This window comes from Corvus cornix, chromosome 4, assembly GCF_000738735.6.
Source record: "Corvus cornix cornix isolate S_Up_H32 chromosome 4, ASM73873v5, whole genome shotgun sequence".
Taxonomy (NCBI): Eukaryota; Metazoa; Chordata; class Aves; order Passeriformes; family Corvidae; genus Corvus; species Corvus cornix.
In genome coordinates this window covers 1187193-1202108 of record NC_046334.1, presented here as the reverse complement: position 1 = coordinate 1202108, position 14916 = coordinate 1187193, and the positions used below count along the sequence as shown (strand labels likewise).

Below are 14916 nucleotides of genomic sequence, written 5' to 3'. Positions count from 1 at the left end.
TGGCCCTAAACATGCTGTACAGCTTCTGGCACTTTTCTAGCCTCAAGTCTGTGAGATTTGCTTACATTGCCCAACAGCCTCCCAGTGACAGACCCCGAGCGCCGGCGCAGCACCGGCTCCCCGTTTGCTGCGAGCTCGCTTGAAACAGAAAAATCCCCCCCGGCACTGCATGAACACTCATTTGCTCTGAAGTTTACGATGCTCGTGACGTTTGGGACCGAGAGAGTCCTTAAGACTCCCGCCCTCCGTCTCCGACAGCCCCGCGGCGCGGTCCAGCTGCCGCCCCCGGCACGAAGCCGCGCCTGGCCGGCTGTGCCGTGGCTGAGGGAGATGCCGCTTACCTTGGGAGCCACCAGAGCCAGCCTCAGGTATTCCCATCCTCGCGCCGGAGGCAGCCTGCCCGTGGGGAGCGCGGCGCTGGGAGCAGGGAATGGTAGCACCGCCTCGGAGCGCGGCGCCGCGGGCAGAGCGACTGCGATAACGAGTTGCAGATACAGGTGCTGTGCAGAGAGGCACCTCGGCACCAATCCCACAGTAAAAAGCAGGAGGTTCGCTCAGCACAGGCAGCTCAGATTACTGCCCTCCTACCCAGCAGTCGTCAGCGGGCCTGACAGACAGGAGCAGAGACCGTGAGGAAAGGGGGAATGTGCTGAGTGAAAGTGCCAGTCAGCTCTGTCCCGGCTCCCCGCAGATTTGGGCTTGGTCCCTCTTATAATTAACACTGGTCTTTGCGGGGAGAGAGGGGAAAAGAAACCATATCCAAGAAAGCAGTGTTTTCAGCCAGCCAGGACTCAAAGTTCACCCCCCAAACTGCAACTGAAAAATGTAATTGGGAGGTAAGGGTGGGGGATAGAAACGGTAGTGGAGAGGTGTAGCAGGGTCCCTGTTGCTCACTGGCCCCTATGGGGGGGCTCGACAATGGACTGCAGGGCTGAAAAAGATGCCATAGGAGAAGGCTGTGGACACTGGATGAAGTCCATGGAAATAATCCTAGAAAAGCACATGGCCCTCAACCCACTGGACCCATCCTGCTACAGAGGAAGTCAGCCTAATGCAGCCAGGCAGGTTCAGGCGCTCTCTACCCAGCCAGGCTGCCTTAACACCCAAGAGAAAGCTGAAAACGTACATCAAAAATACATTACTTATATTAAATTAACATGCTTTTCCTACCGGGAGCAAAATGGTTCATTTCAGGCCAAACAGAACATAAAATTGCATTTCCATTTAACCCTAACTAGTTCTCTTTCCAGCCCAGCTGTAAAGTCAAAAACATTCACTATCTCCCCATACTTTTTACCACAATTTTCTCTACTCCAGTGTCCCCTTGACTTCAAGTAAAGAGAATACATCATCCTCTTCCACGCAGTTACCTTCTTGAATACCTCCACGTACCCCCTGACATTTCACCTGACAAGAGTAATCATTTTTAAAAGCCTGGTAAACACAAAAGCCTAAGCGGTAACTCTGAGCTAACTGTCTCTTTTCACCTTCCTAAAGACGTATTTTTTCACCACTATTTCTGATTTTAATTTCCTTACACATTCTGAATAGAAAAAAGTTATGGTGTATTATGCAGGTATAACCTACCTAAAAATGTTTTACATACATGCACTGAAAATCAGAAATCAGCCCTGCCTCCCTTCTAATGCCAAAGTCAAACAGGCAGGAAGCTGAAGAAAGGGGGATTGGAAAAAAAAAGTTCTATATTCTTTGTCCATCTGTGTTTGGGTGAGTTAGTCAGGCTGCCCTGTGCTACACACAGGAGGAGTTGTGCATATAAAAGACCATTTGATACTGTCTGTGCAGTGTCTGCTCTTCATTGTTCTTTTGCCTGAGATATTTCATGTATCCAGCCATAAGGGAGAAACAATGCCGAGGGATTTGGATGACCTGTACAAGCCCATTCATAAAAAACGTAAAGGAGTTACAGTAATCACTACACCCTAACATCTGTTTTGCTGAAGTAAATCCAGGCAAACACAATTTATATCAGTAGGATTACATCAGTGTTCATTAACCTCTCCCGACCTCACCTCCCTTTCAGAGGAAACCTTGGATCAAGCAGGAGAAGCAAGGAAAAGATTTTGTGAAATGATTCTATATTAGTAGCTGAGCAACTAAATATTTAAGCTGGCTCTGACTGTGTACACATATACACCTGTACACATCAGTGCCACCCAGCCAAGAAATCCCTTATAAATCTATATTTATAGTCAGCTCCTGGGATTAACGCCATGCAACTGCAGCTCCTCACAACAGGGATGATGAAATGCAGCTATTCTCAGCTTTCCCTGCAGCTGCCCAGTGAAGGTGTCACCCTGCACCCCTCTGCACCTGCACAGGTAACCAGAACCCCTCTCCAGTCCAAGTATTTGCCCTGTGGACTAAAGGTCACCCCACACACCATCCCAGATAGTGAATGATGCACAGAGGGCTGGGAGAACATATGCTTTTTTGTCTGAGTTTTCATACTATTGTGATCTGATCCAGCTCCAACCTAATCGTCGGGAAATTCCAAAAGAAGGAGACTCACGCTGTAAAAAGTACTTTGTGCAGCGCTGGCAGAGATTTCCCAACTCTTCCAGAGTCGCTTGCTGTCAAATCCAACCCCAGGTTGATTATTGACTGAAGAAGGCAAACTAATCCACAGGCACTGGGTGAGAGGAGCAGCTAATTGGAATGGCAGTGGCTGGAAATTCCTGGGTTCCTAATGCAGCTTCAGATGAGGGGTCTGTCTGTAACATCCCAGAGACAATAACACATCATGGTGGCTGGCATTTATTTTTTTCCGAGGCATTTTCCCACTGTCCTTATCAGTGGCCTAAAATTTTCTTTTATTCAAAAATTGTATCTAGATCTTCTTCACATTTATTACTCCCTGTGGTAAATTTCCTAAAAGCCTGTCGGTCCTGAGCTGTAGCTAATTAAATCCTAGACAGTAAGGATTTGCCAGTGATTTAAAAATTAAATTCTGTTCATCTCTCAGCTGTCTGTCCCTTCCTAATGAGACAGGAACTGCAAACATTTTGATGAATGCATGGAAAACTCCTCTATGAAAATACTGGTACTTGAGATATTGAAGACTGACCAGTTTGATCCAAGACACAAGGAAATTTCAAAGCACAGAGTGTACAGGCCTTGGAAATCCCATCCAAATGGTGGGCAAGGCCCCTAATAAGCTGTGGCTGGTCACACCCATTGGCATCACATGAGGAGCTGCAGGCTCCAACCAAAGGCTCATTTTTTTGGCGTTAAAAAGATGCACTTTAAAAGAGCTGAGACACAAGGAGACATGAGCAGGGGGCATGCTGAAAAGCTGAAGAGGAGTTCACAACAAACATAAAACGGTGCTAGACACAGACCACCCTGCCAGCCCTCGAATGCCAGCTTTGGCCTCTAAGCTGTCAGTCTTAAACATTCCATGCGCATGAAGCCTTCCTTTCTGCCGTTCCCCCAGTCATCACCACTGAACAAAACCCAACCACACCGCAGAGCAGCTCTTTGGGAAGGCGCTCCTGCACTGCTGCGGAGCGGGGCGCGGGCCAATGCCAATTCTAATTAATTTCATTCACAAAACTTGGATTTATTTGATGCAATTTTTTGGCACGCTGTCAAATATGGTACAAAATTACACTAGTGTCATAAGAGGAAAGGATTAGTCGACAGACTTCTTTGAAGAATTGTGTTGGCACTTGTCTTTTTGTAAAAATGCCAGCAGCTTCCCCTCTCTCCAGGAACAGCCCATTTTCTCCTGGTCAATGAGGGAAGTCACTGCTCAGCGAGGGTCTGAGCCAAAGCCTTTAGGAGTCTGTGGGAATCTTTCCACCGATTTCCATGGGCTTGAATCAGCTCTGAGCCACAGATGTCAGTTGTACTGACATCTTCCTCCCACCCTTCGACACTTCCATAGGGTCATTTATCAGGTGGAATGGAAGACTTTTTTTCCTTTTGTTTTTTCCTAAAGCCTTAGTTGTAGCAATTTGCTGCCAAACGAAGAACAACTCTGTAGCTATGGCATAAGTGCAAGAATTCAGGATGTCTGGGTTTAATTCCTGATCTTGCCACAGAGGTGTTTAAAGGAGCTGATTAGAACCAGATCTGTCTGAAAACACAGCACTGGCCCTGGGAGGCCCACGCAGCCCAGCACCTTCTTGCTGCCAGCACCTGGAAGCAGACATGTCAGGAGGAGGATAAGAGCAGAACAAACACCCCCACATGTCCAGTGTGCTCCAGCCCCGGCAGTTTGCAGTGTGTAAGTGTGATGCAGCCCCTGGTGCTCAGCATCAGGTTTTCCTGGGCCACAGGACTGGTGTTTGCAGGGGGCGTATCCCTGGGTGAATTCTCAGGCTGTTCAGTGCCTGCATAAGGCGGCTTCCCTCTGATGCTCCCAGTCTCAGGGTTGCAGCATGCTTCTCCCAGCATCTCCCCCAGGTCTCATCGTTCAGGCAAGGGGGCCCAGGGACAGGGATGTACCAAGAGAATAACCCAAATAACCCAAGTGATGCAGGGAATTTGTAGGGAAGCGTGAAAACGAACATACAGATTATGGTCATAGCCAAGGATAAGCTTAATCCTTCCTTTTTGTACAGTTTTTAGCACAACAGGAAAAAGAGGATAATGTTTTCTATTCCCACTCCTCCTTTATTTGACTTGTATTTTTAGTCTGAGGCCCTTTGAGAAGGAAAAGAATTGCAGGCACTGCTAAGCCTGAGACAGACACAAACCACTACCACTGCAGACAGAAAATCACCTACCTTGAATACTGATCTTCACTAGAATATTGTATATACCACATAAATAATACTTGAACGGGCTTCTTGCGATCACCGGTATCAGAATGATTGGATATATGCTAAGAGCACACATGTGCATCTTGGAGTAAGCAGTTCAGCTGTAAATCACAGCTTGTTTGAGCTTCATGCTTTGTCCAATCTCACTGGCTCTGCAAACACAAGTGTCACCATCAGAGCCCCTCACATCCCAATCTGTGCTGGCCTGAGCCCTGAAAACAACACCCTGGAAGAGATCTGCAGGGCCCCTGCACATTGGCATGGGCAGAGCAAGGGCCTAAAACCCTGGTAATTCTCTGCAGAATATTTTTCCTTGCTGTTCCACCAGCAAACTTTAATAGAGCTTTGCATTAATTAACCAAGCTTGAGGCTGGATCCCTCCACAGTGCACTGTCCCCTCAACGAGAGTGACTTCATGAGCTGTGCCCTCTGCCCTCCCTGCACCCGCAATGGCTGAGGAGTGGCCTGTGGGAGGCCTTGGCTCAGGCAGTGTTTGTGCTGGGAAGGGTGTGTGGGACTTGTCCCCGAGGCCATGAGCCCCCTTGGTGGCACAGCTCCGTGTGCCACCACGCCTGGCTGCCCTAATTGCTGCTGTTATGGACACACGGGATGTCCAGCCGTGTAAACAGTGTGACGCTCCCGCAGCCATTCCTGCCTACTGACCTGTGCAAAAGCCTATTTTTGGCAACTGTTCCAGGCCACTGTGGGGGCTGTAAAGCACACAAGGCCATGCCCACGGTTTGAGCCTTATCTTCAGCTGATCCAGGCATGCACAACACAATTAGATCAGACTGATACCACTGAAAAGGGTATTTTTTTTTAATTGCACCCAACTCTGCTGTTGGATACTGCAGTTGGAGAGGAGGCAGCAGCAAAAAAACAGGTTGGAAAAAATGATGTGTATTTCACAACAAACCAGCTAAGCCTTATTTCTTTTTTAGCTGTGGCTTTCAAACCTTTTCTCCACCTGGTTAAAGATCAACTGAGTATCAAAAGGTCTGTAAGGCAGTTTGCTGAGGACAGTAGGCCAGCCTCCCTCTGAAATCCAACAAACTGGTCTCTCCAGTTTCCCATTGTGATTCACACCAACTGTTCCAAATGGGCAAACCCTGAGCAAAGCCATCTCCCCAGCATCAGCGTGTGAATTCCTCAGGCCTGATGAAACTGGTTCTGTTCCTACCCAGGGTGAGAGACATTTGTCGCCAGCAGTGATACAGACACACTGAGTCACTCCCTGGGCTGCAGAGTAGCTCCTACTCCAGCTGGTCCTGGGCTCAGCACAATGGAGTGTGAGTGTCAGCAAGGTCCCTCAGAGCACACCAGTTGCAGGCCTGAGGTGTACAGGAATGAGCAAACACACACATATCTGAGTCCATTGTCCTGGAAATGAATGGGCAAAACAAGCACAGGGAGCCAGCGAGGAATGGGCAGAGAGGCACGACCTGGCTTTGGGAACAGCCTTTGAAACAAGGGAGATGTGAGTAGCTGTATTAAAGAAGAAGAGAAAAATGAACATTTGAAAACTGTCATTGAGGGCTTCTGAGCTGGGGACGAGACAAACAAAATGCAGCTAGAGAGCATCCATGAAAACTATTCAACAGTTATCTCCCAAATAAGCATCCTCTCAAGGAATAGGCACAGGATTTACTTAACACTTAGGCTCATTAGGTCATTCTCTGCCTCTGCCCTACTATAAGTCTGTGAGCAAGGAAGCAAAAAGTGTATAAATTCACAGCTTCATGTCTCTCCTCCTGCAAGTTCCTCCCTGAGGACAGCAGGACATTTGCACAGGAGTGAGAGGCAGACTATGGTCCTCATGTACTAAATGCTCTGGTGTTGGTCATTTAATTTAAACCATTGGTATTTATTAATATGAAATACCCTTGTGAGACAGCTAATTTTTATCTTTATTTATTTTAGCCTTTTAGCCTTTCCTCTCGCCCTGAATCTTCCCTAATTTTGCCTTCACATTCCCTTCATTGAAACTGTTCCCACTTTTTCCCTCCGTTACACTGATCAATCAAACTTGAGCTGATGAAGACTGATGATGACACATCAGTTCTGGCATTCTGAGGGAAATACCAACTCGTTGCATCAGCCAGGCTGCAGACCTGCAAGATGTTGTAACATCTATTTTTGCTTAGTAACACACGGAGAGGCTCACCCTTTAAGTACTAAAGGCTTACCTTTGTCCTGAAATAAAAACCAAGATTAAATAGCAACCTGAGTATGCTATGTGGACTATGACAGAATACATCTGATTTTAAAAATGTGTGCTTTCTGTCTGGTGTGATGGTTGGTGTCACCACCACACCATGACAGAGAACTTCTGAGGTTTTCATTTGAAAAACAAACAACTAAACCTTCAAAAACATGCTGACCTGGAATATGCTCTGCAAAGAGCCAGAACCACATACACCAAGCAGACTTTGCTGTTGTTTGTATATGACTTTTAAGGAATAAAGTCCGTGTCTGTGGGAGTTTGTGTCACTCCATAAGGAAGAGTTTCTGTGAATACTGAACACACTGACCAAAAATTCAGGTCACAAATGACAGGTCAGGAAGTTTTCAGACTGCTGGTACTTGTAGCAAGCAACCCTAATTCATTTTAATTCAATCATTATGGCAAATTTACAAAAATCAGCATCACGAGCATTCCAAAAATAATTTATTTTCAGATTATGTAGTACTGCAAAGCATCATCTTGTCCAACCAACCAAATCCAACCCCAGGTGGGAAGCAGGTTAGTGCTGCCTTTACCTTGCAGGCTTAATGGCTGAACTCGTTCTGTCTGGGGTCAAGGTAATGTGCACTTCTTTCCTCTTTTCTCACCATTCTCTGGAATCCTTATTTTGTCCCTTCCTACTCTCTAGAACTGGAGACAAAATCTCTTCTTCTACCCTGGCCAGTGTGCTGAGTCTGGCATCATCTCTGGTGATCGAGAGAATCCCACTGCCCACAGAGCAGTCAGGACCTCACATTTTTTGGTTTTTGCTGCCTTCATGCCAGCACTGCAGGGTCATTTGGGACTGTGTCAAATTACCTAAGGCTGGGCTCTTAGCTCTTAATTGCAATTTTCCAGTTTTAGATTTATGGATTATCACTGAGCTTTAAATGCGCATGAAGGACTCAAAGTACCTTGGCAAGGGGATGGTATGTGAATGTAATACCTCTAGCAGTGTACATTCTTGATCCTTCTAGTGGTGATGAAATGAAGCCATGAAAGACTCCCAACCAATTTTTCTTTGTGTTCACTATAGTAATCCAAACCAGAAGAACATCAAAATCCCTCGAATACTCATTAAAGAGGGAAAAAAAGGCAAAAAGGTCTTGGGAATGTAAAAAAAATGCAGAGAAACTGTTACATTACAAAACAAACAGGTTCTGTTTCCACAGTTTTGCTAAGTCAGTTTGAATAAAACATTTTGTTCAGTCAATACAGTTGGATTGCAGTCTACATGGGCCTAAAGTAAAAACCATTTATTTTTGGAAAACACTCAAATTGCAGCAAACTCCTTTTGCAAATCCTCTCCCAATGGGTGCACAAACCATATAACACTTCTGTATATGAATATTCAGAATTTGCTGTAAGGTTACCTAAAGATGCTTTAGTTAAACAACAAGATAGAGTCAGCAAAAGCACTAAGTACAGCCCAGAGAGCAGGAGGGTGTCTGAGCTGGTCATACCTGCCCAGCTCATGCATCACCACTCAGATGTTACTCAGCTGTTCCAATTCAGTGACCCAAAATGACACCTTTTGTTTGACTAATGACAGCTCCCCAGCTGTGTTGATCCTTACCTAGATTCCCTTTTGGGTAAGTGTGGAAATTGAGGACAGAGCACTCCATAAAGTGATACCAGCTATCACTTAACTGGCACGGAAAGAAACTGGACATGGCCACAGCAAAAGACATAGAAGGAGCATTTCTATTAAGGTTTTAAAAAACCAAACAAAACAAACTCCAGACCCAAACATCTCTGATTCAAAATCCTCTATCACCCACCTGCAGAACACCAAACAGCTCCAAATCTTGCTGAGGCCAGTGGAAATCTTTCTGCTGTCACAGCAACAGTGACAACATGCGGCAAACGAGGAAAGAGCTATGTACAGAACGGTCACCCTTTCGCAGGGAGCCCTGGGCACTTGGGAGGAAGATGGGACTGCTTGTGCCCCACTGAACAGGGATCCTGGAGTGTCGTGTGGCAGGGGAGAAGTGCAACAGAATTGAGTGTTGGACATATCAGTGACAAAGGAGTCCTAGAAATATTGCCTGAAAAGAACACACATTTGCCCTTGGGCTCATGTTGGTGTGCTCAAAGCAAGCCCTGTGCTAAGATTAGGCCAAGCCATAGGCTTCCAGCTGGAGAAGTGAGGGGAATGGCTGGGTGGCCTGTGGGGCAGGAGCAAGGCAGGGAACGAGTGTGGCTCTTTCCTACCTGCGGACGACAAGCTTCAGCTTCTTGTAGGAGCCTTTCACTAGGGAGATGGCCTCTCTCCTGGAGCTGCTCAGCTCCACCTCGTTGATGTTCACCACTTCATCACCAGCCTGCAGCTTGGATGGCAGGGAGTCTGCCTTCCCTCCCTCTTCGATCTGCACAGGAGAGAGGGGAGAAGGCAAAGGTGAGACATGCCTGACACGGTTTGGCTTTCACCTGCAGAGCTGAGTGTGTGTTTCTGTTGAAGAAATTCATCTACCAGCCCCAAACTCTGCTCCTGGATTAAAAAATCCTGGTCTCCCTTTGTCAGCCAGCTCACACAGAGGTCTGTGCTTCCCACCCCTATGTTTCATATAGATGAGAGCTTTGAATCAGCAGCCAGATGAGTTCTGCCAAGAAGCACTGTTTAGAATAAGCCTGAAAGGTCTTTGGTATTTGGAAGCAGTAAAAGCCAGCAAAACAGCCATGGAACGCCTCTTGATAAGAGCACTCAGGCACCAGCCCAAGGGCAAAGCCAGGATTAGAAGAGTTTGGATGTGATTTTTTTCGTTCAAGCTCCCCTTCATGATCCAGATGCCTGATGAACAACAGCTTCTTTCTTACTGGCCAGCAGCTAAGCAGGAACACTCTGGTGTAGGTAATTAATGACGTGCAGCATCTCGGTAGGGTTTTTCAGCTAAGGGTATTAAGACAGTAGACAATTATTTGAATTTTATGAGAAAGTAAGCAGCCTGCTCGAGGCCATGGAGTGGCAAGGCTAGAAGGAGACTCCTAGGGCACTCCCGTCTGCTTTGTACAGCCCATCATGTACACGGCATAGTGACTCCCCATCCGGGGGCCAGCAAAAATACACCAAGTCTGCAAAGAAGTCAGTGACAAGGCAGAGGACAAGAAAATTTGGCCCAGGATCTCTACATCGCAGCCTTGTGCACTAATGCACTCTCTCTGCAAAGGCATACACTAGCATAGCAGAGGGCCAGGTTAGGCACTGCAAATCTTGAGTTTCAGGAGACTTGGGAGTGCTACTGGCTCTGAGTGTAACTGATAATTACTTTGTTTGCAAAACTTGCCACCACAAAATCTGCTATTCAAAGCACCCAGCAGTCCCTTCTCAACAGAGGCTGTGACCTGTGTCAGCAGATGTCACGGGACCCACACTTTTGTGTAACATCTCCTGGCACAGCAGAAGTATAACCTCTTCTTTCAGGCACTCACCTTCCCAGACATCCTACTGAGACAAAGAGATGTGTCTGGACTGGATTCAGCCTCGGATCCAGGCAGGAAGGGCTGCTATTTGCAGGGGTGCGATTTTCGGAGCAGTGAAATTGCACGCATACTTCTGGAAGTTGCCTTCATTTCAAGTCACTCCAAGCAGCGTGTAATTGAGCCATGCCCCAGACATGTAACTCAGCACATGCAGACACACTGCCCAGGTTCTTACCAGGGCATTAGTTTCGGTGTTGAATGGTGATTTCTTGCAGGCAAAGATGGTCTGTTCCTCTAAACCAAGGAATTCCAGCCCAAGTACCTTCTAAAATGTAAAATCTGACTTCCCCAAACATCAGCCAATAAAGTGTCCAACCCCCCTACAAAGGTAGGTAAAAATCATTGTCATTCATCTTACCAGGAAGTCATTCCACTGATGAATGAGTTTTTTCTTTTCTTCTTAAGAACGGATAAAACCACAGGAATGAGCCTTCCCATAAAGAGCCTTGTATCACAATTAGCAGGAAGGGCGAGAGATGAAATATTAGCCCTTGCTGCCAGTATAAATAAATAACAAATGAAAAATGCAGTATTGCTGCAGTTTATTGCTGCTGTAAAGCAGAACAGGTGGGTATCATTTCAGTGAAATACAATAGTGGGGTACTAGGACTTAGATTAACTTGTGATGTAGTCAAGAGAAGGGATTTTCAGTTTGTTTTTGTTTTCTGTTACAGCACGTACAATGGAGAAAAGTCCTGCTTGGAAAAATATCTCTTGTAACAAATACCAGCTACTTCAAAGGCTGTGATACTCATCACAAGCATTTGTATTAACTTGTGCCTTGATGAACCCTAACCTTAAAAAATCAACAGAATCATGATCTGTTCTTTATCATCTAATAATTCCAATTGTATTTATATATTTGAGATTTTTCACTTCACAGGAACACTGTTTTAAGGTTCTCTTTACAGCAACATGGGCTAGACCTTCCTTTTTCTCCTTTTTCAGTGAAAATGGACATTTGGATTCTTCCATATTCACCTTTATAAATAATGTGAAATCAAACACTTCCAGGGAAGACTAAACCCAGCAATACTTCTGATAAGACTGATAGCCTTATTAACTGCTCTGAAAGAAATCTTTCTTCAAATCCTGATGCATTCCAGCTTATCCCTACACCAAGGGCTCTTAAACTGCAGCCTGTGAAGCCAAGCAGCCAGCCAAAGGACCAGAGGAAAGGATGCCTTTAAGGAAAGTTTGTTAGCATGAGTCGGGTCATCTGCAAGTAACTCCAGAGGCTGAACGTGAATTTCTTTGCTCCTGTGTACTTAAACTGTCCACGAGCAAGACCTAAAACCAGACCCACATTGTGCCTTTGGAAGCTTTTGATGGCAGCATCAAAACCATATTACTTACAGACGTAGAGAGAATATAAATGGAGATGTGGACTTGTATTTTATTGTTGACACAGTTCTCTCATCTGTTACTAACCTGTTAGCCTTCTCATCTGTCATCTATCCAGCTGGGGTTACCTGGATACAAATTCCTGAAAGTTCCTGGAATAAAACATTCACAACAGGCCTGTGACCTGGTACTATTGCTCAGAGAAGAAAAAAGGCAAAAAGACTCATAAGGTTCCGTCAAAAGTCCAGAAACAAGGCCTTGTCTCCCAAAGCAAGGCTCAGATGCTCCATGTCCATTCTTCCTCTTTGTATGCCTCTAAAAATATTTGTGTTTAAGGAGTGGTGATATTTCATGGGAAGGATTGAGTGATTCAAACAAAACAAGCTGCACTATAAACACAAAGCTCTATCGCAGTGTAACAATTATCAACAAAGCAAACAAACCTCAACATGCAGGTAACCTATTTAAATGAACACCTGCTTCACTGCATGAGGGTGCACAGAGTCCAGGATGGGACGTGCTGGAGGCACGGAGTCAAGGATGGGAGATGTGTGCACACCACAGCAGCCAAATAACACCAGGTGGGGACCACTTCTGCCTGTGGTTCCCTGCTCTGAGCAGCCTGACTCACCCTGTGCACCAGATCCCGAATGAGAGGAAATGGGAAGGTGAGTTTTCCACTGTTCCCTAAATCCCCAGTGGATCTCAGTGCTGTCAGTCGGCCAGGGCAGAGCCAGCAATGCAGTCTGTTGTTTTTGGTGTGCAATTGGAGTAGTTTGAGCAGCCACAGCATTGCCAAAATCACCCTCAATAACCACTTGTGACAAAAATGTGATGGCCATAAGCTACATGAGCTAGTGCAAGGGGTCAATCAATAGCCAGGAGGACCTCTTACGGTTTATTTAAGCTGAGAAAAACAAGGTGAAATGCAGCCAGCAAACCTTGTGGGTGTAATGATTGTCACTCATCCATCAGGAGCAGGAGGAGCCAGCGGGAGCCAGCCAGGGACTGAAGATTTTTCCTTTTGGCTGGATAAGGCCAACTGCTCTGCCAAGTCAAGTTATGAGAGGTGACTCTGGCAAGCACGGGGTGGAGGAATAGCTGAAAATCAGTCTGGCTTTGAACCTTTGGGGCTGGATTCCATGGCCGGTCTTACTGCAGGTGCTGTGAACAGAGCCCAGGCAGTGCCAGGAGGGGAGAACAACCCCTCTCCTTGAAATCAGCAGGAGCATCTGTACAGCAAAACACGTCAATAGCATAAAAGCTCTTGTTTTCCATGCCTCAATTTCCCACCTGGAAATGGACACAATTGTTCTACCTCGCTCTGTCCTATCTAATTAATGCATGACCACTCTGTGGGTGGTGATGATCCAAATCTTGGCTCTTATTCCAGAGGTCTCTGCAAATCCCTAGCTCACAGGCTCTAACCCTGGGGACAGTCCATGCCAATTAGAACCATGCAACAGCAAAGCATCCCTTTCCAGAGTGTGTTCCACCACCCGTCAACAGCATGGTTCCTGCTTTTTGTGAAATCCCATCAAACTTCCGTGATTCCAGCATCTTCCACACACCTCTTTCTTTCTCCTGTTTGCCACAAACCCATCTGGCCCATTCTGTCAGGCTCCTTTGGAAGGAGAGGACAAGGAGCTCCCTGCCAAGCTCGCCTCTCCTGAAATACACTCACTTCAAAAGGCCTCCACAGTCTCCTTGGGCTAATGCAAACTCCAGTCCTTCCGTTGTCTTTTCTGCAGTAAAGCCTTCCATGCCCACTGCCCTTTGCTGAAAATCCCAAAGGCCACCCCTGGTCCTGCTTTGCATGAACATTCCAGACCATTTTCTTGCATTAGAGGAGGCTTCTTGTCATTCAATAGATCCTGCAGGAGACTTCAAACCCATGTGTCCCCCCTTTTTTTGGCTTACTGTAAAAGCAAGAAGTTGCTTAAGCAGATCACCAAGGATACATAAGACTTACTACTACTGCCTTTTGTTTGGCTCACTATGGTTACTGTAGGTTTGGAGAACACTGGCTAACTGAAAGCCTTTCTTGATTATTTTAAAGAAATTTTCTTCATTTATTCCTCTCTTCCCTTTCTTCTAGGAGCTTTTGTAACAACAAATTCTCTGCAGCTCTTAAGATGGATTATTCCATCTTTGTGTCCTTTCTATGATGAATGGTACGTGTAATTCCTAAGCTGCAAACTTATTTGCTCAAGTTTCTCAACAAAAAAGAGAAGCGATCAAGCAAAGATGTGTGCGCACTGTATGCAGTTGCACAGGTGAGAGCAGAGCCACACAGCAGATTAGGACAGTTCCTGGGGGACACCTGGAGATGCCCTGGAAAAAACAGCAAGCCAGCAGAGCAGGGTGTTGACAGAAGTGGCAGCAACTGCAATGGCAAACTACAGCCCTTTTCGTGTCAGATATTATAATGATGGGAAGAGAAGCATCACAAATGAACTGCTGGAGGTGGCTGTTCAGAATTCCTGAGCTGCTGAAAAAGATTTTATAGGAACCGACAGGGTGAAAGGGGAAGAAATTTTGCCCCATGAAGGAATAGAGAGAGGCAGCTTTCGCTGAAGCAAGGACTCCCTGACTTTCCCGGGAGCAGCATTACAGAAAAATGTTCTCTGCCTTAGACCTCTTGTTTCCAAGTATTTTACTGGAACCATTTCCATTCTTTCCAGTGGAAAGATGCATTTCCATTGAATCTGGGGTTCATCTCTTCACAAGGTCATTAGCACCAGTGCAATGCCAGGGAAAGGGTTAAACCAGAAAATCTGACTGTATCCATTGCAAATTCAACAGCCAAGGTTTTCATCACTTTTCACTGGCCAAACTGGAACTGCAAACTGGGAAGACTGGGATGTTTCATTTACCTGTCCACTATGAGGTGTAGCACAGCCACACCAGACCAGTCATGCATTGCACCCAGTACAGAGCAGGGCACGCATATTTTGGCTCGTTTAGAAAACTCATTGAGTTGCTGAATTGATGTGGGCTTTGTGTTGGAGATTTTTAATCCCCTGTGGAGTTCAGAGATGGTTCTCAAGCCTAAAAACAAAGTTGCAGAGCTGCTGA

General features: G+C 46.1%; 1 protein-coding gene across 3 annotated transcripts in view; it reads right to left on the bottom strand.

Moving 5' to 3' along the window:
• SHROOM3 (shroom family member 3) overlaps window positions 1-14916 on the bottom strand; it is a 116454-nt gene that overhangs the window by 70381 nt on the left and 31157 nt on the right. For all 3 annotated transcript variants that reach the window (XM_039550449.1, XM_039550451.1, XM_039550450.1), the window contains one exon: window positions 9229-9383. In XM_039550449.1, the coding sequence (XP_039406383.1) occupies window positions 9229-9383 (155 nt within the window). The remainder of the gene's footprint in view (window positions 1-9228; window positions 9384-14916) is intronic.